At 49.2% G+C, this 25965-nt stretch overlaps 1 protein-coding gene across 1 annotated transcript in view; it reads right to left on the bottom strand.

The window, feature by feature from the left end:
• The window catches only part of RGS10 (regulator of G protein signaling 10), a 37088-nt gene extending 11566 nt beyond the window's left edge, over positions 1–25522 (bottom strand). Inside the window, exons 1-4 of the mRNA XM_007173181.3 lie at positions 25328–25522; positions 14628–14746; positions 13147–13233; positions 2846–2989 (exon numbers count right to left, since the gene is read on the bottom strand). Of these exons, the coding sequence (XP_007173243.1) occupies positions 2846–2989; positions 13147–13233; positions 14628–14746; positions 25328–25376 (399 nt within the window). The 5' untranslated portion in view covers positions 25377–25522. The remainder of the gene's footprint in view (positions 1–2845; positions 2990–13146; positions 13234–14627; positions 14747–25327) is intronic.
• Between the last annotated feature and the right edge of the window lie 443 nt (positions 25523–25965).

The raw sequence follows: 25965 nt of genomic DNA, 5'->3' as shown, positions 1-25965 counted from the left end.
TAAACCAAGAATCAACAGGACCTGAATGAAGACCTGAGAAGCTCTCCTTTAAATGAGATTCGTGGATGTCAGGTCATCTCATCTGATGCTCAGGGAAGATCTTCCTATCCTTCTAGGCTCCAGCTGTGTCCCAAAGTCCACGCTGCCCTCTCAGCAGCCTCAGGGGCTCGGGGTCACTGCCTGCCGTGGGAAGGGGCTGAGGCCCCTGGAGTTTTCCTGGTGAGCCGGTGCTGAAAGCAGCCTGCTCAGACAGCTCGGCGATAAAGCCAAGTGGTGCTCAACGAAGCCAAAGCCGCTGAGGAGGTTTTTAAGTTACGTGAAATCTTGTGGTTCCAAACATGCTCCCCTCAGCTCCACTCTCCTTCACTTAGGACAGCAGGGCTCTTGTGAGGGCCTTTGGGGAGCAGAGACCCATGGACTCTGCTGAGCATACATTTTGACAGCTGCCAGCAAGGCCCCAAGAGGCAGAGGTTTCTGAAGTGAAACAGAACCCAAAGGCCTTCGCAGGGACCCACTGTGGACTCAGCTCAGATTCCAAATACCTTCTTTCCACCCAATTATGCCCGAGGAAGATAGTACCTCTGTCTCCCCTCAAATAAATGACTTCTAACAACAGGGTATGAAAGTACTTTCTTTACAGTAAGTAGTTTGAACTGCATTGTGCCACATTTGTTAGATATGTGTGCACATGCATATTTATAGAAAAAAAAATGATGGAAAGTCTAGACATTAAATGTTATCTCCAGGCATAAAATTATGAATTGTTTTTATCTTTATCTTTTGGTTTCCCAAGTTTCCTTTGTTGAGCATGTATGATTTTTCTAGTTAGGTCTATAAAAGTTATTTTAAAAATATTTTGTCACTTAAAAAAATTGTCCTTGGTCCCTTGTATTTCCTCCTTTCTGCACCAGCTAAACCTCCCACAGTCTGAATCCAACAGGGGTGCCCTGGTCACAGAGGCCTAGCTCCATTGTGAGATGTGTCGCAGGCCTAACACAAGGAGAGCTGGTGGGACGGGAGAGCTGTCCCACCGCGTGGAGAGACAGCAGCCCACCTCGTTCCTTGCGGCTACCTTGCCTTCTGCGATCCCAGAAAAGGACTGTAGTCACGTGGCAACCCCTCTGCTCCAACCGGTCTCATGCGGCTTTCAGGAGCCATGAGGGGCTGCCCGCGAGGCTGGGACAGCTGCACAGGCTGTGAGTGTGTGCGGAGTACAGTCTTTGAAGGCAGGTGCATTGGCCTCCAGCATGCCCTGTACCTATGGGACTTTGTGCTAACAAACCACTTAGTCTCCCTGAACCTTGCTTTTCTCACCATCAAAATGGGAATACTACTACTCACCGGAGATTAAATGAGATAATATATGCCAAGGGGGCACAGAAGGGCACCCCTGGAGGGTAGATATTGTTCTTATTGAGAATACCTAGAACACAGGGGCTTCAGTGCAGGTTCTCAGTCCTGGCTGCATTTCAGAGTACCCTAGGAAGTTTGTAAAAGATTCTGAGGTCCGGGTGGGGCAGATACCCCCATGTGGCTACAGACACAAGAACTGCCTTTAACCATGCATTCTTTTCCCTCCACAAATCCATGTCCATGGCATCCCTCCCATTGGCTCAACATCACCACCTCCAGGAAGCCCTCAGCAAGTCTCCCATGCTAACTGGAGTCCCTTCAACACTCAAATTTGACTTAGAATTCATGTGGAATTTGCACTTGCCACTGTATCAACTGGAAAACATTCTCAAGCTAATATTTTTATTTTCTACCTGTCTATTTGTTTTCTATCTGATGCTGAGTAAATGAGGCCTTCTGCATGCTGGGACATGGCTCTGGGCTCTGTGTGCACTCCAGGTGATCAAAAAAATGCCAACTGATGCCGTGGACCAGTGGTTTTCAAAGTGTAGTCCCAGGACCTGCAGCATGAGCATCACCTGGGAACTTGTTAGGACGGCAAAGTCTCAACCCACCTGGGAACCATCAAGTCCAGGGGTTAACTCTGGGGCTGGGGCCCAGCTTCTGTTTTAACAACAGGTGGCTCTAGGCTCGCTCATGTTGGAGGAGTGCTGAATTAAGCTAAGAGCTGGTCTCCACTTGTGTGCCAAGTAAGGCCTTTGCTTCCCCAATAACAACAGGGCCAGCAGAAGTTTGAAATCTGTTAGTGTTCCATGGTTCACATGTGTGCATACAATGTTTCATAAGAACAGAGCATGCTGTGAACAGTCACATCTGCAAATTCATGCCTAAAAAAATCTCTGCAATGCAGTTTCACCCCTCTTGCCTATTTTACTGCTGGCATTCCTCATACGAAAATTTGCCAGAACCCTAAAGTTTACCCCTTCTAGGTCCATTTTTTTAAACCTAACTTTTCCTGCTTTAAGTGGACTACGTTGGCAAAGTGGACTACGGGGCCAGCTGAAGTAGGAGGCGATGTTTGCACAAAAGCCCCAGGCTCCCCGCCACTCCCAGTCCATGTGCTTTTGCTTTTCTAGATTTTTCTGGCTGCTCCTACCTTCAGCGGTTACCACTCGTTGCTTCCTCAGTGTGGGTTCCTCAAATAGCTCCAGCCTCCCTTCTCATCTGGTTGAGAAGACAAATAACCCTGCTCGGTAAAAATACGTGTAGACCAAGAGTAACGAGGCCGGAGGGCGGCTCCAATGGGTCAAATCCTGGGCCTGGCAGGCCAGCCTGCTCTTTCACCAACCACGGCCCCTTCACATGCCACAGCCTGCCCAGTCGGGTGGGACGGCTTCTAGGGTGTCGAACATTTGGTTTTAACTGAATTCTTCCAGGCTGGGAAAAAAATGCCCGTTTTCAAATCAAGGTGCATGTAGGGAAGTCAGGTTACCTGGTCCTGGAGCTTCTGGAACATCAGTGGGTGCGGTTCCTCCAGTATCGTCTCACTGAGCCGGGACTGGCCCTCGACGTTGACTTGTGAAGAGGCCTTGCTGGACAGGAAGGTCATGTAGATCTCCTTCGCCTTTTCCTGCATCTGGGGGAGACACGGAGAGCCTGTTATCGGCGAGCACAGCCCTTCCCGGCCTGAGCCCAGAGGGAGCGCTGCTGTAAGAGCCCTGGGGGCTCTGTCTGTCGTTCCAGAGCTGAGCTGGACGGGAGGGCGGGGGGCGGGGGGCTCATGGTCGGCCTGGCCCCTTCCCCCCCTCTTCCACGCATCTGGAGGCCCCATGTCCTGTCTCAAAACCGCTACACTATCCATCCCGAAATGATGTCGGAAAGAATCCCAGCCCAGAGTGAGGGACATTCAGTAGCATTCACAGCCATCCCGTGAATGCTCCAAACCAAGGCCTCATGGGAACATTATTCAGCAATAAAAAGGAATAAAGTACCGACACATTCTACAACATGGATGAACCCCGAAAGCATTATGCTCAGTGAAGGAAGCCAGACACGAAAGGCCACTCGTTACATGATTCTGTTTCTATGAAATATTCAGAAGAGGCAACTCCATAGAGACAGAGACATGAGTGGTCGGCTGGGGGAGGGGGAAAGGGGGAATGGCTGCTTAATGGGTAAGGGGTCTCTGTTTGGGGTGATGAAAAAGTTCTGGAACTGGATAGTGGTGATAGCTGTATAACACTGTGAATGTATGTAATGCCACTGAACTGTACACTTTAAAATGGCTAAAATGGTAAACATGAGAGCCCTAAAAAATGGTCAGCATGGTAAGATGTATGTTGTGTCTATTTTACCACAATACAAAAAGATCAAGTTAAACCATGAACACATATCCCAACCAGTGATCAAGCCCCTACTATGTGCCAGACACATGCTAGGTGTTTTACAACTATGGTCCCATTTCCTTAATCCCTTGGGCGCCCATAAAGTGCCATTTTTCCTGTTAGTGTCACATCCCTGATGAGGACACAGAGGCCAGGAGAAGTGACGTGGCTTATCCAGGGAGCCTACAGGGAGACATAGGACCATCTGATTCCAAAGCCTGGCATTTCTGCTCAGTTCCACGCCTGCGCGTTACATTATCCCCCCAGCAGGTGATGCACTGTCAGCCTTCCAGGGCTGGGGGTTGTTTTCAGGGAAGGAGGTATGAGAATTAGCAAGAGAGAGAACACTTGCTGCCTGCCCAAGTGCCGTCGGGCCGGAAGGCATCAACCCTAAGGAGGCACTGCCCTGGGAGGGCTTGTCAGCGGGGTTCGAAAAGGTGTGCACATCTGCACTTAGGTTGCACCAAAACCCAGCAGCGGCTGGTACAGGAATGCTCTCACGGCGAGTGCTCTTAAACACAGCAGGCCTCTGTGCTGGGGTCCCGCAGGGCGTCCCCTGAGGATTCTATGTTCTCTGACTTCCTGTGCTGGCACCTCACAGGTGGCAAATATGGGGGTTTTCTCCAAACATTAGAGCCTCAGTATTAGCTCACCCTACAGAGGAAGCCAGACAACAAATGCCTCTGACGTGGAGCCATGGAGCTATGATTCGCGGGGGGACGCAAGGAGGCTTTTCGGGGTCTGCCTAGAAACCGCCATTCTCTCCAGAGAGCCCACCTGGGGCCTCACACGTGCTGCAGAGCTTGGCTTGGGAAACCCCAGGCTCTGAAACCCTTTGGCCTCATGGAAACCACCAGAAGGCTTCAATAGCAGGTGCTTGAAAGAAGGCGAAAAGCAGTCCTTTAACTCCTTTAGGTACCGGGATTAGTTGAATAACGACCTCACGAGACGGAGGCCTGACCACCTGCCATCCCCCCAGAAAGAAAGCCTTGGCAAGACGGGCAGGAAGGGGGGCCTTAATATGGCTACTCCAGGGGACAGGCCTGGAGACCGCTGTGGAGACCCGGATGGGGCAGCACTTTGGGGCCACCCGCCTCTTGAAGACCCACTCCCTCCAGGAAGCCATGAGCTTCCCTCCCACCACCCCCATCTGTCAGGAAGGAACGTTTTTGGAAAACCACTTCCTGTTTTAACAATACTTCATGAAAGTAGACTTTCAGCCAGTCAGATTAGCAAGCTCCATGTGAGGCCCTGGAAGCAGAAATCACTTTAGGCCTCCCCTCCTCCTTCCCTCCCCCCTGCACACACACACACACACACACACACACACATGCACACACACAGTTTTCCAGATGGATGCAGGCTGCCTTGGGTGGTTCTGAAAAGAAGAAGTATGAGTAGCTTGAGGCTTAGACTGGGGCGGGCGGGAGGGGGCGGGAGGGAGGGCAGGAAGCAGGTTCCGGGGAGGCGGGGCCTGTAGGTGTATCAGCCTCGGGCCTCTCAGCAACCCCTGCAGGTCCCCAACACCCCGAGTCTCTGGGAAGAGTGCAGGCCCCCGAGGCGCCCAGGCCAGGGCCACCCTCATTTCTGACCGATCACTCAGAGTGACGGCTTCGTGGGCAGAGCTTATCTGGCTGGGCTAGGAAGCGTGACTGAGAAGGGAAACCCTGAGACTGCCAACCGCAGGCCGGTCATGGGAAGGCCTGGTGTCCACGCCAAGAACACGTAGCAAAAAAGAAGAACCGGGTCTCTTGAGTTATTTTGGTATATTTTCCAGAGCTTGGTTAACCCTATTGCAGCTCCTGTCGGGACAGGGTGAGAACATCCCCCACTGGTGAGGCCGCCTGGGTCTGGGACCCTTGGTGTGACCTGGAAGGATGGTCGGCCGCTCTCCTACCAGACTCTACAGACTGTACCAGAGCAGCTGCCCCACCGTGGACAGCAGCCGTGCCCAGCGCCCAACCCTGCCCCAGACGGTGCTGGAAAAGGATCCCCCCTGGGCCCGTGTGATGACTCCCGGCATCAACCTGAGGACTGCCCGTGGGAGCGTGTGCACCCAGGTCTGCCTCCCAGACACCCCCCAAGCCCGGGACCTTCCTCCCCGCCTGGCAGTGCATCAGCCTCAGCGATGCCCAGCAGAAGCCAGCACTCCAACGCTGCGCCCAGGAAGTGCACGTTTAGAAGCAAATTCACTTTAGTATCAGCCCCAGGGACAAAAATCGACCCAGAACAAGGGCAAAGGCATCGGCAGCCCACGCTCCGACGAGCGTTCCGCTGTACGTTCTGGCTCCTCTCCCTCATCCAATAAGCGTGCTTTCAATTTTTCCATTGGGAAAATAAAACAAAACCTTTTATCCCACATCCCCCTATAGTTAGTGACTTCTTACTGAAACATCTCAAAAGAAAAAAATGTGCATTTTGTGTCTCCACTTTCTCCCTCCCACCTGCTCCCCGGCCCCTGGCTTCTGCCCACCCTGCCAGCTCGGCCTCCCACCAGCTCACTGACGTCCTTCTCCTGGACTGCTCTCTGGCCCCTGGCCCTGCTCAGCGCCGCTGCCCTCTCAGGATTCCCCAGCACCTCCGTGCTTCTGTCTCCTTTGCCAGCTCCTGTCCCTCTGTCCCCCTCACCCCCATAAATTCTGGGGTTTCCCAAGTTCTGCCCTAGGCTGAACGCTTTCCTAGCCACATGCTCTCCCAAGATTTCAGCCCATCCCTCTCCCCAAAGCTACTGACCATGTAGCCAACTGATTTCTAGTAATGTGGGCTTGGATGTCCCACAGACACCTCACACCTAACACCAAGGAAAGAAGCGGTCCCCTCCTGGCAGGGCGTCCTGCCGTCTCTACTCCAGGAAGCCGGGAACAGTGATCCCCCAATGCCTCTCTCACCCCGCACCCTGCCTGTCACTGAGTCCTGCTCGTCTTGCCAGCCCATTCCCCTCTGTCCCCATCACTCTGCCAGAGATGGACAACGGGACAGGACACATAAGGAAATTAAAGGATCAAGCCACTACCTTTATTAATATCAGCTTCAGAAAGAGAATGAGGCAAAGAAAATTCAAGTAAACGATTTGAGAATATTTCTGAGAACAGGCTCAGGAAATGGAAAGCAGTTGGAGGGACAGCGAATGACTCTGCAGAGAGCAGCAAGGAGAAACCTAGGCGCTGGCAAGGTTGGTGAGGGGAGGCGGCAGGGCTGGGGATGCAAAGAAATGTCCCAAAATGGCAGGAACTCAGGGGCATCTGGGAACCCAGGCAGGAGGGATGAAGAGGGCAGCAGAAAGAAGCCGTTAGAGCCCCAGGTCCCGACCCCCAGCTCTGAGCAGTTATCCACCCCCCAACCCCGAGAGCCTGGAGTTTTCTTCTCTAAAGAAATTGACTCAGGGAAGCTGCAGACAGAGACACGAAGGAGGGCAAGGAAGAGATGCCAAACTGAACACAAGGGTTAAGTGAAATTCCGCACACAGACGCCCAGCAAATTTCTCCCAACCCAGCTGATTGGAGGTATGTTTAGTTTACAAACACATCGGGGGACTTCCCTGGTGGCACACTGGTTAAGAATCCACCTGCCAATGCAGGGGACACGGGTTCGAGCCCGTCTGGGAAGATCCCACGTGCCGCGGAGCAGCTAAGCCCGTGTGCCACAACTACTGAGCCTGCACTCTAGAGCCCGTGTTCAGCAACAAGAGAAGCCACCACGGTGAGAAGCACGTGCACTGCAACGAAGAGCAGCCCCTGCTTGCCACAACTAGAGAAAGCCTGTGCACAGCAACGAAGACCCAACACAGCCAAAAATAAATAAATAAAATAATTTTAAAAATAAAATACAAAATAAAATAAAATATAAACACATTTGGCTTGTGGCCACCAGGAAGAGACTAGAGGGCCCCAGTCTATAGAAAACAAAAGTAGAAAAATTCCATAGGAAGATTTAAAGATAAAGTTGAAATCTCCAAAAGAAAAAGTAGGAGCCAAAAGCCACAAAGATGAAAAACTAGGAGGGTAAAAAAGATAAAATTAAGGGCTCAGTCCAGGAGAGGAGGACCATCACTGGGAAAGAAACTAGAGAAAACGGATGGAAAGAAGTTACTAAAAAATAATGATGATAAAAATACCAATATAAGAACATCTCCCAGAACTACAAATTTCCAGATTAAAAGGTTCCACAAAATGCCCCACACGATGAATGAACCTCACCCCCCTCTAAGCCTCTGACTGTACAGTTTTAGAATACTGGTGATGAAAAAGCAAAGAAAACAAAACAGCTTACATGTAACATACTGATTCTTAACAAAAATGGAAGATAATGGGACAGTGTCTTCAAAATTCTGAGTGAGTTTTAACCTAGAATTCAATTCAATGCTCCATCAGATTATCCATGAAGCAGGAGAAGAGGAAAAAATACCATTTTCACTCAACATGATCTTTAAAGGTCTACCTGCCATGTGCCCTTTCGCAGGAAGCTATTGCTGGTCATGCTCTCCCAAAATGAGGGAGTGGCTCCAGACAGACGAGGATCGGGGTCCAGGAGGCAGGGGAGGGACAGCGGGAATGGCCACTGGTGGCAAAGGAAGACCTGGGGGCGCCCCAGTGGGTGGGGTAGTCAGGGGGCCCCGGGAGGAGTCCCCAGGGCAACTTGGACTGCAGAGATGATCTGAGAGACCTGTGTAACACCGTATCGAGAAGCATTTTAAAGGGCTATCCGAGACTATAAAAATAAGAAAAGCAAAAAATGGTCCAAGAAGAAAAAAATGTAATCGTAGCATCCTCTTTGGCTCAGCAGCAAACAGTAAACAATAAAGTTTTAATAAGGAAAATGCAGTAGACAGGGATGTAAAGTAAGTGAAACCTTGGTTACATTAAGAAGACAGTAGAGGACGTCGGAAAGTTACACAGTGAGCCAGGAAGGAGTGGAGATGCCGGGCAGGCCCACGTCAGACCCCAGCCCACCCCGTGAGCAGCTGAGTTTCTATCCGGTCCCGGCTGGACCTGGCCAAGTGCACATCAAAGGTCAGAAAGACACAGCCCAAACCAGAGACAGTGAAATCTGGAGGGTGCTGAGGGAATGAACCCTTCTTACTCCATCTGCTTGTGAACTGAATGACTTTCGTATAAGGAGCACTCATCACTTTTGGATTTTTAAGTAGTTGTTTTTTTTTTTTTAAATAAAGAATATGGTGTTTTAGCCTTTCAGGAAAACCTTTACTATTACTTTAAATAAGAACATCAAACACTCTAAAACCCTGGATCAAGTTTTAGTGTTAAATAAATACAATAAAATTAATAAATACCATAGACCCCTCCCCCCATAACTGTTAACTCTAAAACACTATAAAAATGCATGGTACTATTATATTTAAATATCAGTGCAAGTTGCTCTCAGAGTTATGATTATTAGACATCTTGTACCACCCCACCACTTCCCCACCCGCACTGGGTTGGTTTTTACAAATCTGTACGAGCTGCTGTATCCATCGCAATCCTTGTTTCATAGTAAACGGGCCTAATATGCATGTGCTGATGAATGAATGAATTCAGGGATAGCCAAAAAATGAACACCTTCTTGGAGCTTTTTCTGAGGTTTTATAAGACATAAATGTTGCTTTATGTTAAAAGATAGATGGATCTCACATGCTAATTCATGGGGAAGAGGCTCTTCATAGAAAAATGTTAAACCATAAAGAAATAGCAAAGGGAGAGAACTGCTTTAAAGCTGACTGTGGAATATGAACACCTGGCAATTATGACCCCAGGGAGGGAGGGTGGGAGACATCACCCTCCCAACTGCCTAAAGCCCCAGCATCCCCACCATAAACACAGAGCGTTGAGACCCTCCCAAACTAAAGGGCTGCTTTCCTGTCTGCCAGGGGGCGAAGCACAGACCAGGGAAGGCAGCAAAGACACAGCAGCAGTCCACTGTTTGGAGCTTCTGAGAATGCAAGCCCCAACAGAAAGGATAGCACCCTCCTCTCTCAAGTCCACCCCTAAGGCTGCAACTGCAGCTCAAGGTGAGCGGGAGGGCGGGACCCTACCCACGACAGATCCTCAGGTGTCAGCTGACCTGAGTGGAGACTGGGAAGGAAACAGCGAGCCCGGCACTGTCCTAGGCACACAGTCCCAGTGGGAGAGAAGACAGACAAAGATCACAAACCTTATAGAGCCCGCATGATAGAGGGAAAAGCAAATTGTACAGAAGATAAATAAATTATACAAGGTACCAGAGATCTGGCTGGATAATTATAGTAAAAAGATGGAAAAAAAAAAAAAACCAACCAGCACAGGTCTTATTTAAATAGATGCAAAAGTGAGACTTGCATCAATCCCACAACTGCCGTAGTTCACTGTAGAGATTAATGGTCCACAAACTTCATGCTGGATCAGCGTAATAAGTCTGATTGTGAAATGCAGTGGGGCTGACTTCTCCCTGTGCTATGTCCTCTCTGCTTCTTAAAATCAGTGAAACAGAACTTACTTCTGGTTCTACTTCCCCTGCAGCCAGACCCACTACATGGTCTGGAGCGGAGATGTGGGCTGCATCCCGGCTCTGTCTGCACCGAGCCGGACGGCTGTAGGCGAGCCGCAGCTTAACCTCCCAGACCACAGACCAGCATCTGGAAGGGTGGGAACTGTCACGACGCTGAGTGTGATGGCCCAGACCAAGGTGTGGACCCCGCAGGCCTCACACGTGCTCCTCCCCTTCCCAGCTCTGTCTGCATCCTCAGGCAGCTGGCGGCAAGGCAGCAGTCATTGCCCAGAAGCAACATCCAGGCCTCAGGACACAAACCTTCAAGGAGTCACATGCTAGGTGTCAGGGCTGGGGGAGCAGAGAGGGGCTGCCAGATTCTGGAAGCTCTGGCTGTAGGATGTGGACGGGCCACTGCAATCCAACCCCGTGGCTTTTCAGTGTTCACCTTGACACCCCGGTTCTCCAGCTGTGGCCCCAGTCTCAGACACAGCAGACCCAGCCTACCCCCTCAAGCACAAGCCTCCCGCCTACTGGTCTTCCTTCAGCTCTTGCCTCCAGGCCTTCCTCCCCACAGGCTGTCCCCTCTTCCAGGAACACTCCCCCCATCTCCAAACTCCACTTAGATGTCAGCTTAAGAGTCACTTCCCCAGGAACCTTCCCGACACCCACTGCCTGTGCTCCCACGGATCCTGCACTTCCCATTTCTGTTCTCGTCACATTTGCAAAGGCTTGTTGAACAAGCAGCTTCCCCTCTAGAGGCCTGTTCCCTAAAGAGTCTCATCTGTCTTGTCCCTGTGTGTCACCCATGCTTTTCACAAGGCCTGGCCCCGAGCAGGCGCGCTGCAAAGATCTGGCAAACTCAACTGAATTGAGGGCCACGTCAGCATCACGTGCAGGGAAAACGATTGGGCGGCTCAGGGGGCAGGTTCAAGTCCCAGCGCAGCCGCGTGGGGACCTCAGCTGCCTGGGCTGTACACTGCAGGGGTGGCTGGCTGGCCTGTCAGCCCCTCTAACCTCCAACACGCAAATTAAGGCAGAGAAATGGACATCTGTCTGCCTGCTTGACTCTGAGCTAGGGTTTTAGGGTGAGGCCGGGTGAATCCACTGCCCAGGCCAGCATTTATTGACAGTTGTCCCTGGGCCCTGTGCTGGGTGCTGGGGGCAAAGGATTGCGATGGGCATCCCTGCCTGAAGGGGCACAGCCAACACCTGAGACCATTCACCAACCCAAAGGGCTCAGATAAAGTCATCCAGGGTGAAGAAGCAGGAAGGAAGCAAATGCCCAGCATCATGCCCGGGATGGCTTTCTGGGCTGACCTAGGGAATTCAGCTCAAGGGATCTTGGAATCCATCCTTGCAGAGGGGAAGGTGATAGAGCGAAGGTCACACTGCTCCATCTTGGGGAAAGGGTGTCTGAGGTGGAAAAGCCTTTGAATAAACCAATGAGAGACATTTTCTGCAAACGCATAATGGCTTTTGGCCTCATGGATTCCAGCTTTTGGAGCCAGAGGCTTAAAAACTGGCAGCCCACAAGCCACATCTGCCCATGGATATGTTTTGTTTGGCAGGCAAGGTTTTACATTTTTAAAAAATTAGTTCCATCATTTATAAAATCGGGTGGTTTCACATAAGAATCCAAATGTCCAGCTTCTCTGGAAAAACAGGCAGTATCAGACTAAAGATGGGAGAAGATGCCTTAGGAAGCAAGGTCCCTCAGGGTTCTGGGGCAAGGGTGGGCAAGCGAAGACCTAGGTGGGTAGAACCCAAAGCAGGGAAAGCTCAGACGGCCACAGACCCCAAAGCGTTCACTGCCAAAGTCAGCTAAACAACCAGCTACAGCCTCTGGAGGCAGGGCAGGCCACCCCCTGATGGCCCCAATCCCCACCACTCCCTGCAGCCTCATACAAAAAAAACCTCACTCGTGCACATTATTACCGGCTCCTGTAGGCATTTAGCCACTAGCCTCTTAGAAATACACAGGCATGAGCCTCGTAAACACACCCAATCCACCAGCCTCCTTCCCCATAATCTCCGCCACCTCCCCAACACCCAACCTTCAGTGGCAGAAAATCTGGCTGGCATTGGAGCTAAAGGCTACCTCCTGCAAAGAGCACACATCCACCCAGGAGAACAGTCAGAAACTTTCTATGTGGGATGCCTGCCAACTACAAGGTGTTTCGTAAAGATATATTGAATAACTGACAATCCATCTAATGCGCGTTGTGCTTTTATCACCACACATCTGCTTTACGGTGTCCGTACAAAACACAGACATGTCAAACTCTGGGGGAAGCATTCACACAACTTATTCACGAAAAAGAAATCATACTCGATGAGAAACTCTCAATGACTTAAATCATTATTTTTACTTTAAACATTTGTCCATTTGAACAGCTCCATTTAAAAATAGATTAACAAGGCTTCCCTGGTGGCGCAGTGGTTAAGGGACACGGGTTCGAGCCCTGGCCTGGGAAGATCCCACATGCCATGGAGCAACTAAGCCCGTGAGCCACAACTCCTGAGCCTGAGCTCTAGAGGCCGCGAGCCACAACTACTGAGCCCAAGTGCCAGAACTACTGAAGCCCGCGCGCCTAGAACCCGTGCTCCGCAACAAGAGAAGCCACCGCAGTGAGAAGCCCGTGCACCGCAACGAAGAGTAGCCCCTGCTCACCGCAACTAGAGAAAGCCCGTGTGCAGCAACGAAGACTCAACGCAGACAAAAATAAATTAATTAATTAATTTTAAAAAATAGATTAACACACTTTTTTAAAAAATTTTTAATATTTGATCAATACAACATAGGCTATTCTGAAGCTTAAATCTTCCCCAAAATCCAATGTGGATCAGATTTCCCTAGGCAATTTCAAAATTTATTGGAAAGGCAAATGTAACTTTATAAGGAGAGAAGAAAATTACCAAGAATGTGATTATAGAGTAGAAGTACCTGCTTTTTATCTTGTGTTTTCTTAAAATCTTCACATGCTAGCCAAAATAAAACATTTTCTTCACTGAATTCCTTTTTTAAAAATTCCTACGGATGAAAAGAAGAAAAAATATCAAACAGTATTCTACTTAAAAAACAAATAATGCATTTCCCTTCAAGAACTAAGTCAAAATTCAACAAATGAGGGTGTTCATTCACCCTGTAAAAGCTCCACCCTGAAAACAAAGTGTATGTTTAATGTTAAAGCTGAAATTTCATATGCATTTGAACTTAATGGGTTTGACACTGGGAAGAAGAGTAAAAATGAAGTAGGAATCTACTCACAATTCTCAACTGACAATAAATTACCAAAAAGTAAATTAAAGTGGAAGATATATTAGTTCCTTCCAGTGTTTAAGCAAAGTACATTCCTCCAAAATCAGGCTCATTTTTTTAAACAAAAGAAAAGAAAACATACTAAGCATGTCTAAAAATGCCACAGTGAAAACTATTTCAAGCTGGAGGTGTGCTTTCTTTTGGCAGATGTTGGGGGCTTAGTGGCACAGCCAGCTATCCTGCTGTGCACGGAAAAGTTTTCTCCTCGAGATCTAGACGGTGCTCTAGATGGTGGCCCTGTGTCCAGAAATGCCTGCTACCGCCTCCTTGGAGTCTGCTACAGAGACCAACAGCATGAGGGCTTATCCTGGCCTGACCCAAGACTTAAAGACAGAAGTCAGTGGGACTCAGGCAGATACAAGGCATTCTTGAAATTCACCTGTGCTTCTTCTGACACTTGGGGTTTCTGCAGGCCATTTCTAGGCAGTCCTGACACTTCCCCACCCCCCTGCCCTCCTCTCTGAGTTCATCTTCACTTTGTCAGCTGATGTCCAGCCTCTTTCACTCTGTTAATATGTATCCTGAGAATCCCCAACATACAAGTGAACAAACCTTCACACCAGAGAGACCCAGACCACCCCCTCCCAGGTGTCACAGAGCTGGAAATTCTTTGTAGATTCTGCCAATGAGCACAGTACCTCTTCCTCATCACCCCACCCCCCTCCCATCCAGCTATATAAAAACCAGAAAGAGGGACTTTCCTGCTGGCGCAGTGGATAGGACTCTGCGCTCCCAATGCAGGGGGCTCAGGTTCAATCCCTGGTCAGGGAAATAGATCCCACATGTATGCCACAACTAAGAGTTCGCATGTCACAACTAGGGAGCCCATGTGTTAAAACTAAGGAGCCCGCCTGCCGCAACTAAGACCTGGTGCAACCAAATAAATAAATTAAAAAAAAAAAAAACCCAGAAACAGTCTGTGCACGCCCCTCCGTGCTGGTCCATGACTACCCAGGAAAGCATTTCCATCTTGGTCATGACAGGTGAGAAGTTCTGCTTCTCAAGTCGGGACAGACAGTGTTAAAACCTGGCCTGTGTTCCACCCACAGGCTTCTAAACTGCTTTGTATGTGCATCAAGCCCGGTGAACAACGAAAAAAGTCAAACCCTAAATCTTTTCACGCCTTCCGGGTCTTCAAGCAGATTCTCCAGAGAAGCCGCCCATTTGGCTGTGCTCTTGGGATTCTGGTGGCTGCTGCTGGAACTCCCATCACTGTCGTGGATGTCTGCAAAGCAAAGTTTAGACTGTGGATGTGGCCCAAAGATACTGTCATCTTACAACGGGCATTATGATCGTCATCATCACCATTATGGCTAAGATGTAATAGTAAGCTATATGCCAGAATCTACTCTCCGTGCTTAACACAGTGAATTCATTCTAGTCCTGACAACAACCTTATGAAGGGGCTGCTGCTATTCTCTCCATTTTACAGATGCGGAAAACTGTGGCTCCCAGTTAAGAAGGGACTTGTCATTTCCCAACACTCCGCATATATCCTTGCCCCACCCACGTGTCCACTGGCTGACCCACAGGCAGCCTTCAAGTCTCCCTCAAGCCCTCCTCCCAGGGACCTTGACTCAACAGCAACTCTTCCCCATTACATTCTGTGCACAGTCTTATAATTACCCTGCTGTGTTGTGACTGCATGACCGGCTCTCACCAGTCTAAAAGCTCCTCTGCATCTTGATGTATCTCCAGCAGGTAGCTCATTGCCTGGCACATAAATTAAAGTGTGTACCAGGGCCGGGACTAGGGTGGGGAAAGGGAGGCACTGGCCAGAGGTGCAAAATTTAAGGGGGTGCCCAAAAAACTCAGGCATCATGTAAATGAGGTTTTCATGCAATATTCTGAAAAATCAAAATTAATGCAAAAAAATTCCATAATGAGCAAAATACCAAAAATTTAAATAAAGACAGGATCATTATAACTGATTTTTCCTTGTGCCTCTCAGGCTCCAATATGTCTCGGTGGGACGCTGTTACGACGGGCATAGGCTAAATGAATCAGTGACTTTGCACCTGCACATCTGCTGCACTCTCTTATTCTTACCTCTAAAAAGAGCCTCTTGACTAAAGGAAAGGGGATGGGGACCTCCAACTAACACACTCTGGCTACTTGCCTGAAGGAGGAAGTAACAACACAAACACACCTCATCTACAGAATTTGGCCCCTTCCTGGAGTCAAGGGAAAATCCATGGAATGTCACTTCAGATGGGCCCAGGTTCCAAAGCCAGTTTTGCCAATTCGAACTATGTGAACATGGGCAAAACTCTGTGTAAAATGAAGATAATCCTCCTATCTCTTGGGGTTATCAGAAGGATTAAAGGAGGAAACACATCAGGCACCTAGGTGCTCACAGTGAACCCTCAAAAAATATTAGTTCTTCTCTCTGCTTCCTTAAAATGATTTATCAAGTGAACTATTTTTATAGCTAATACTTCTTTTCTCCACTGCTCTCTTTTTTTTTCAAAGTAGAGACATGTCTCTCTAAAGAAAAGTTTGAATCTGGGAGAAAATAAACTTTAAATTAAGAAATCAGCAAAACAAAACATTTTAAAAGGATAAATTTTAAAAGTCTTATGAATATTAATTGCTGCAAGTAGTTAGGCAGTCGGTCATATGGTTTCAAATGTTTTTGGAGGAAAGTTGTATCAGAATATGTTGAACATGGAAGTAACTCAGCTTCTGTGATCTATTGTATTCTATTGGAGGTCAACAAACATATTAATTTCTCAAGCAGCTGAGACTCGGTCTCCTAGCATCTGGGAAAACTACCTGGGTTCTATACACTGACTGGCTGATTTGGGCTAAATAAAGCAGAAGCAATATGCATTGGTGATGGAGCACATAAGAGAGTTGTTTGGGACAAATCCATTCCTTTACTTGAGAGGCAAACTCACTCAAACATCACAAATGGACCTGACACTTCTCTAAAGTGAACCTTCAGTTCGTGGATATTAAATTAGTTCTCTGCTCTCTTTGCAAATGTTAAAACGGCAAGCTTCTGAACACTGCATTTCTTCCCAACGAAGTATAAATCAAATTAAAAGATCATTATCGTAAGAAATTTCTGCAACAGGGTTCATTCTGCCAAGCATTTCACAAATTTACTCCCTGTTCTTTACCCGAAGAATACAATTTGACAGTTTACTCCACTCCCCTAGCAGATCTTCTCTTAAGTAAATAAATTAGAGACATAAGTTCACTGTTCCGGAAAAATCGTAGGTAGCCAGAAATTTCTCTCGCCATTGCAGGACAACTGCTTTGGCTATAACTTTTCAACCTTGGCCTGTAGTGATTCCAAAACTCTTGACATTCTTTTCAATAATAAACCAAACCACATTTGGGTTTTCATGGCCTCACTGTCTTGCAAATAAATACACTTGGTGGATTCCCATTTAGCCAATAGAGTGCTCTGGTTAACTAGGTCTTCTGGTTAACTGAGAGATAAGATAGCCATCCCCACCATGAGACAATTGCTCCCTCACTCCCCTCTTTTATTTCATACTCTAGTCATTTTGCATATTAGGTTTCTGTGCTGGCTTTCATGTGAACAAAAAGTTTTACAACTCAAAACCCACTCATCTGATCTAGTCTCCTTATTTAACAGACTGAGAAATAAAGGTCCAGAGGGTTAAGGTGACCCAGCTAAGGAACTGCTGGATGGAACCAGTACTGGGACTTAAATATGCGGGCAATTGTCCCCACCAGGACCACCTCTATGGAACCCCAGGGTGCCTCGGAACACAGGAGTTTGCAGATGGGTGGCCCTTCCTTTCAGTTCCCTCCTAGGCTACCATTTCCCTTCCATCGAAGTCATGAAATACATCTATGGCTGACACTGTTACAGAAGGCACAGAATTTTCAGGGCTGGCCCAGAAAGCATACCAAGACACAGAAAGTATCTCGAATAGCCATGGTTATTAGTTTCTGGCTTTGGTGTCATGGATAAAGAGAAATTTCTTCTTGCCCTTCTGCTTACCTTCTGCCCTAGCAGACCTTTTACTATAGGAATCTTCTGCTCAAACTCTACTGCCATGTGTTTTCACTTTTCCAGAAATACTGACTTGAATTTTGCCAAGACTTCCTGATTGTCTTTCAATTTTGATTAAGGTCTTTGGTTTAAAAGGCTTGATTGCTCTAGTTAGAGCAACATTTGCAAACTCCATTCACTTAATGATGTCTCTCTTTTCCAAGTCATTATCCCCAACCTCCAATGAGACTGGCAGAGGTCCACTCCATTTGGCAATGCTCTAAGAGACTGCCCCCTAACCTGAGGCATTTCCATTTCTCAGGATCCTCGTCGGTACAAGTAGACTTCCACTATTTTCCGATGCATGTAAGTAAGGGCTTCCTAAGACAACTTAGTTCACTTTAAATGTTACAATCAGTCCAATGATGTCTAGGAGAAAGAAATAACCTTCACAGCAAGCAAGTTTACTTCTGAGCTTAAGAATAAAGCAAAACCAAGAGTTCCCAGCTTCCCAACTCCTTCCCAGTTCCCGGCACTTGGAAACACAAAGGTCCAACACTCTTCTTTCCTTTTTCATTGATAAAAGTTTCCATTTTAGATGGATTACACAAGAAGGTAGGTTGGGAATGCACAGCTGGAAAAAGAGTTAAAGCTATCTTTCTAGCAGCTTTAAGATCACTCAAGCTAGTAAGGAGCAGTTGGTGATGACATTTGTTTGTTTTCATTTTGTCCAGCTCTGCTCATTTGTTGTTGTCATTTAGATCATCTGTAAAACATTTCTGCAATGAAAAAAATAATTTTTTTTTATCTCCTGGGCCCTTCAAAGCATTTTAGATCTTCAGATTTTTGCAGGCACGATACTTACGTTTCAATATACTCATTTTCAGATGAATCTGTCATTGGCTAATAATAACCATTAACACTTAACGAATTATTCACAATGTGCTGGGTACTATTCCAAGCTTTTTCCATGGGTTAAATCATTCTGTTCTCACAACGACCCTCAGATGTGGTTAGTATTATCCTCACTTCACAGATGAGGAAACAGAGGCACAGTAACTCGCAAGGGGCACCCAGCTAGAAATGGGGAGTCACGGTCCAAGCCCAGGTCGTCCTGCCTCCAGAGCCCAGGCCATCTGCCACACTGGCCTGCCATTGTTAGTTTTGATATTTGCTCATCTTCACACTCACAGAAGCCAGAACATGACGGCCTTAAAAAGAATGATAACACTTATGTGTGAGAAGACTGCAAAAACTAAGAGTTCAATTCCTTGCAGACAAAAACCCACCTACGACTGGGCCAGAATCATCCAGCACATAAACACAACGGGCATACGTTTTCCATTTACGTTTACGCTGTTCTGTGTGGTAAAAGCTGTTATTTCAAAGCCGGCACAGCATCCAGGTACAGAGGGCTGAGGCTGACTGCTTGCAGCATATTGTGTGATGCATTATTTATAGATGCTATGATGTCATATCTAACAGAGACCTTCTCCAGACATTAATTCCTTGGAAATCCATACTCAAAAGGCATCTCTAACACTCATCAGAACAAATTCCTGCTATTAGTCTTCAGGAAGGTCTGGCTAATGATCCTACGTAGACAATTTCCCCAAGTCAAAGATTTTAGTAAAATCTCCGGCTTCCTCATATCCAGCTTCCTCAATAGCAGAGTCAACTTACGTCCTCAGAGGGTTTGTCAAAGGCACCCCCCAAACGCACAGCACATTAAAGAAAACAAACTAAATATTCAAGCCCAGGAAAAGGCAGAAATGTGAACCTTAAATTCTAACGTGGTTTGGTACCACACACACACACACCATACTCCTTTAAAATACTCAGGGAAAGTACACACCCCACAGAACTGATTTAAAACCTCATATCACCTATATCACATCAAACATTACATTTTTTAAAAAAGTCATCCCACTTAGAAGCAGAGAATCCGTTTTCACAACTGGTGATCCATGTAAGGCTCCAGAGAAACTGGGTCATGGAAACCCTCTATCTAAATATTACTTAAGTGTTTATCAGCTCCAGTATCTAGCTTCTGAGAATAATGACCCTTCAGGCATGCAATTCCCTTGGTAGGGAGGTTTGCATGAACTGCCATTAGCAGAAAATAAAAATAAAAACGTTTTGAAATAATCATACTGATAGCAAGCATCAAAGACCGGAGCAGGCCAACAGGCTGGAGAGGTCAGCTGGGCTCAGAAACAGCCTCATGGCAGTTTTCCCACGAGGTCTGAGGCCTCAGAAAAAGTCTAGTTGCTCAGGCGAGCCCTCCAGAGGCCCCCTGTGCACCTGCGTCTGCACCACACACACCCCTACCTCTACTCTGCCCGCCAGCACCCAGCGATGGGTGAGCTGAGGGCATATCTGATAGCCAAAGGGGTGGGGACCCTTCCTTACGTGCCATGCTCTGGGGTCTTCCTGGGGAGGCCCCCGCAGCCCAAAACTCCGCTGCCTTCTCAGAGACGCTTTGTGCGAGACAGACGGTGGCTGCGGGGCTCCTGAGCACCCTTTTGGGTCCAGAGGAAAAACAAGCCTCAACATCCTCTTCCGAGTGGACTAAACAACAGATGGCCCCGGTTTCCACTTTCTACCAGAGGGAAGGAAATAAGAATGCCAGACTGTTATCTGTAGCCTCCCTAGAATCCTCACTTTCTAAGCAAAGGCCCAGAAAAAATAAAAACTACCCAGGAGCCCAATTCTGGAGGTGAAAGTGAAGACCCTGTCCGTATTTTTTCTCACTTTCCAGAAGCCCCCATGCTTCCTCTGGGACCTGACTTATGCAGAAATGTGTCCTTGCTCTCCCCTGGCCCCCACCTCAGGGCAAATAAGTAACTTCTTCCATCTGGTGTCAGTAGGGTAGACTGTGTATTTCTTGAGAGTAAGAGCTGTGTCTTCCTCAGGGTCTGCAGTGCCGGGCACTCATGTATAGATTTATAGTGATAGCTGTTTTCTGATAGATTGTCAGGTTGAGCGGGGGACAAAGCAGAGAGGAGGATGACGGTTGTTAAAAGAGACGGCATTTACTGAACACTGACTACATCCCATCTCAACCTCACAGCCTTTGGAGGTTGGGCCCATCGGTGGCCCATTTTACAGATGAGGAAACTGAGGCACAACAAGGTTAAATCACTTGCTCCAAAGGGGAAAGCGAGGAAGTCGATGAGCTGGGACTCAATCCTAGGCTGTCTGGCTGCAGAGGCTGTTAAGGGAAGGGCAGGGAAAGATGCAAGAAATAAAAGGCGGGCCCTTTTTCTCAGGGAAATTAAAATTAATTGAGAAGATGAGGCCAGGCATTCCCAGATGGCCATCTGCCTGCAATGCCACACACTGCCATGACGTTTTCTTCACTGGTCCATGAAAGAATGAGAATAAGCAGAAGGAAATATTTACCAAGTGAGCTGTGCTGATCGAGTGGGACAGTCTTGGGTTGTCTTTTTTAAGTAGATAATTACATTTATTTACAGGGTACAAAAGACAAGAGCTACACAAGGGAGCACAGTGGGACAGGTCTTCCTATCACCCCTGTCCTTCAGCGACCCAGAGCCTCTCCCCTAGAAGCAACAGCCTCTGGAAGATTCTTGTGTATCTTTACACAAGTTTACACAAGTTCTTTACATGACATTATATCTCTCCTACTATTTGGGCTGTTGAAACATCCTTCATTTGTGGGATGATAAAGACTGTTGATGATGGTATTGTTGGTTTTTAATGTCCCAACTGGAGAAAGAAAGAAAGAAAAGAAAGAAGGAAGGAAGTGGAGCAGAGAAGCAGGGAGGCAAGGAAGGAAAGAGAAAAGCCCACCGCTCCACACTCACTCTCTAAATACACACGAACAAGATGACACACTGGATACTGTGTGAGGTCAGGCAGGCAGCTCTGGGCTCGGGTCAGAGATCTCAGTCCCCTGGTCTGTCCCTTCTGAAATGGGCAGCCTCTGCAGCTGTCCGGGGAGAGACAAGATGGGCAGGCTGCATTTCAGGTGCAGAGAGGGAGGCAGGAGGCCTGGAAGAGCGGGCCTCCTGGAGCTTTGGGAGAGGACACAGGACAGAGGTGGGAATGTCCAGCCACCCAGGGGCGGGGCGGGCAGCGGGGGGACTGGGCGAGAAGGCAAGCCAGATGAGGGGTCCCTGAGCCCACCATAGAGCGGGGGCAGCAGAGCCGACCCACAGGCACTCGGCGGGGCCCTCGAGAGACGGGAACCTACTGGGAAGGGAAATTGGTCCCCGGAAGTCTGCAAGGGACTGTTTGGCTCCAGTGTGCGCCTCCTGACAGCTCTTATCGCAGAGCTGCTTCTGTCGCCTGCCTGGGCCCCTGCTGCCACCCCCGGGGCTGCTGCCGTGGAGAGCTATCTGGGGGAAGCAGAAGAAACTGGTGAGCGTAAATTTAGTACAATTTAAACAACAAGTTCCCAGAGCCCAGCGGCAGGGGGCCGAGGGGATTACTCAACCCCAGGGAGGGAAATGACTCAGTTCACCCAGAAAGCCCTAGGAAATGGCCCAGCCAGGCACCTGCCTGGTTTCCACAATTTCTAACAGTGAGTAAAGGAGACATCAGTTCAAATACAAAGTCTGTGAAGGCAAGTAAAGCACCCCGAGCGCCGGGCACCCTCCAGTCCGCGAGCTGCCCGTGGTGGTGTTCAGGTCGGCACCGTGGACTCAGCTGGGGGGGAGGGGCGGACCACACGTGTATAAACCACGCCCCTCGCTCAGCCCCGCTTCTCTGTGCCCGCTGCGTTCTCCCTGAATCTGAAGGCCCGGCCCAGTGATTTTCTGCAGGGAAAATTTCCCCCAGCAGCCAAGCCGGCCCTGCCGCTGGGTTGTTACAACAGAGACATTAAATTATGTCAACTGTCATCTTTAAATAAAAACTTAAGCCCTGCCATAAATCTGAAACTGGTCCCAGAGGTTTAATGGGATAATGTATAATAGGCTCAGGGCGGGGGCGTGGGGAATTCCCCTGGCGGTTCAGCCCGTGTTCTGCTCGCAGGGGGTGGTGGAAGGCCCTGGCTCTGGCTTTGCTTTTCAAGCGAAGAGCATCCTATTTACCATCAACAGTGCAAGTCGCTGTGGGGGGCAGGGTGGGTGCACAGAATCCTTGGAGGGGTCCTCACACTTCAGTGCCGTGAGAATCGACTGTCAAAAATGCAGCCAACTCTCCCTCCCACCTCGGGTCCGCAGGACTGAATCCGGGACGGGGAGGGGGGGCGGGGTCTGGGGGGGCCTGGAAAGCTGCATTTTGTCTAGCCCACCTCCACTCCCACCCCCTTGTGGTTCGTGAACACACTTTGCGAAAGCTCAGGAAGGAGAATATTTGCACTTTGAATCGCACTTCGAAACTTGGAATTAAGCCTTGGGAGCACCAAACCTCAGTTTAAAGACATTGTCTCCAATAAGATTTTGCAGAAAAGCAAGAAAGGTTTGGAGTAAAAGGAGCTGGGAGGCAGGACTGCAGCCAGGCTCAAATCAGGGTCCAGCAGGGATGGATCCGGTTTTTGTGGGGCCAGAAACTTACACAATCTGGAGAGCCACTTTAAGAAAAATAATTCAAAATTACCACAAAAAAAAAAATCAGTCCAGGGTCCCATGGACCACTTGGCTGGCTTCCCAGTGTCTTTGCCTCGGGGCCCACATTCCCCCCTTCTCACTGCTGGGTGGTGATGACCAAACTGGCAGGGGGTCATTTGTCCTTTCCCATCAGGGGGTAGACATTAAACCTAAAAATCTTAAAGAAATCAGGCTCTTGGAAGTCAGGCATTTAATACCAATCCATGATTTTTAGCTACTGATCTTTCTATCAGTGACCTAACCACATTTCATCAGCCTTAAAATGTGTTACCCTGAAAGAGGTACACTCCACTGGTGTCCCTAAAACTGCCCCCAGTCTTTCTGGGGTACAACCTGCCCATATGCAACAGCACCCCAAAACCATGTATGGCCCATAATTCATTTGTTCTATTTGGAAGACTTCAACCCAAAAGCGAACTGTGCAGGGATGTTCAAAGCAGCTCTATTTATAATAGGAAAAGGCGGAAAAGATAACAGCTAACCATTATTACTCAGTAATGCCACGCACTGTACTAGGGACTTCATATATATGCTTTCATGTATTTGATTCCACAGCTCTATGGAACTCACTTTACAGATGGGAAAACAGACGCAGAGGTGTGCTGGTAAACCAGCTCTCCCTGGGAAAAACAAAAACAAAAAAACTTGATTTTTAGCATCTGCTGATTTCCACAGTGTAAATGGCCACTGGTAGCCAATTTCAAGCTACCTACGGTTTAGCAACCAGCTTCCAAATTTCCCAATAATTTAGCAATTGGCTCAGAGGAAAAGTAACTTGCCAAAGGTAGCTGAATGATAGAGTCATGGTGGGAACCAGGAGTTTAACTTCAGAGTCCAGACTCTGACCACCACTCCATAGGCCTGTGAATATCTAACAATAAGGAATGGCTAAAATGAACGCCCACAGGGGAATCCTTTGACCCACAGGTAACACAGAAAGGTTTACATGATCACTAACACTAACTCTAATATAAGCAATTTATAACTCTATGAAGTCCTACTTTATTAGAGTTGTCCTAAATATTAAATGCAATAATTTGCAAAATTTGATGGATGAGAAACCAGCTTCGATTTAGTGTTTAAAGAAGGGTATTTTATTCCCGTTTTGCAGATCCTTATCTGCACAGAGAGGCTCCACAGCTAGTAGTGGTGGAGGTGGGATTTGGACCCAGCCAACCTACTTTCAGTCCATCCTCTTCACCAGAGTGTCCCTCATAAAATACATTAGGTGAAAAAAAGATATGGGCCAACATGTACAGCCTCTTGGTACTAGCAGAAGCGTCTCGGAGTGGGAGGCGGCAGAAAAGCCTCTGAACTCCAGAGTCAGGCCGAGCTGGGTTTGAAAGATTCTCCATCACCTAAGTGTGACTTGGAGCACGTTACCTAATAGCTCCTGGCTTCAGTTCCCTTCTCCGTCGTAAAGTGGGGAGAACAATGCCTATCTCAATGGGTTGCCCGAAAGGTGAAGAGAGAATTCACAAAACAGAGTGAACACAGACCCGGGCCCACAATTAGCGCTCAAAGGGGCTCAGCTATTAGGAGCAAAAAGGGTAAGATGGTTGGAATCAAGGGCATGGTTTCATCTTCACCATGGGTTCTTTGTCCTATCAAATCGTTCCAAATTGTGGCTGGTCCAGAGTGACAGCCAAACTGTATCCTTTGTCGGCTCTTCCCTGGCGCGAACTGCAGATGCGCCCTTCACCTGGTATTCACCCTCCTTCTCTGCCCCATAGTTCGGCTCCTCGGCGCAGAACAGAAGGCGTCCGGCAGCCAAGGCCTGGCAGCCCTGTCGGATGCCCGGGGTCCAGGCGTGCCTTTCCTGGCGCCGCGTGGGAATCATTCGCACCAACGCCCGCAGCGGAGGCAGAGGACTCCCGAAGGGAGGGAACTCGCGCGACGTTCTGCTTTCGGAATCTAGAGCCCATACTACCTCCAAACTTTGGAGGTGTTTTGGATCTCCTTTTTCTCCCAGACCATCACTAAAAAGAAAACTGCTGTTGTTCCTCCTTTCAGACAAACTTCCTCCCCAGCGCGCTTCTCGGGGCTCTGCGCTCCCGCCGCGGCTGGAACCATAGGGGCGCTGGACGGAGCAGGGAGAAGTGGCGCGTTCGGCCGGGGCTGCCCTCGGTGCGGCATCGCAGAGCCGCGCCCGAGCCTAGTAAGGATGCCCTGGGCGGGCAGCGCCTGCCCGGGCGGTTCATCGCAGCCCCTGCGGGCGCCCCAATCCCCAGCACGCGGGGTCCCGGGAGCTTACCTGACGGCGGCCGCTTCCTGCTCAGCCGGCTCACGGCGCGGTTAAACATAGCCGCGGGCACCCCAGGGAGGAAGGAGGATCCGCTGGGCAGCGCGGCGGCTGAGCCGGAGGAAGGCGAGGAGGAGGAGGCCGAGGAGGAGGAGCCCGCTCAGCACCGCCCCGGAGCGTGCGGCCCCCACCCTGCCGCCCTCCTCCCAGCCAGACGCCGCGTGGCGCGCTCCGTGCGCCCTACCGGCCCGCCCAGGAGGGGGCCCTGCGGCCCCGCGCCGGGGTGCCTGGGCAGGCAGGGCGCAGCCGGGTGACTCCCAAACGCCGGGACCTGGCCCAGATCCCAGGACGGAGCGCACTCTCTCGGAAGTAGTCCGCGCCGCCCGGGACTTAGGAACCCTGCCCAGGCGGTTCGCGGGTCCTGGGAACCCTTCGCCGCCCGGCGGGGTTCTCCAGAGAAGGTGCCCGAGCCCCGCCCTACCCTGCCCCCAGCTCCAGCGTCCATCCCTGCCTCCCGCCCTCTCCCTGCAGCCCTGGGAAACGGACGCGGCGCCTTCGGCGCACTGCGCTTCGTGGCTCCGCGCGCTTTTGCCGGGCGGCCGGCGAGGGTCACCTCCTGGTCCAGAGACCGGGAAGCTGAGGCCTCGTGG

The sequence above is a fragment of the Balaenoptera acutorostrata genome, chromosome 16 (genome assembly GCF_949987535.1).
Source record: "Balaenoptera acutorostrata chromosome 16, mBalAcu1.1, whole genome shotgun sequence".
Lineage (NCBI taxonomy): Eukaryota > Metazoa > Chordata > Mammalia > Artiodactyla > Balaenopteridae > Balaenoptera > Balaenoptera acutorostrata.
Note: the sequence above shows the minus strand (reverse complement) of the source record. Positions and strands in the feature narration are given on the sequence as shown.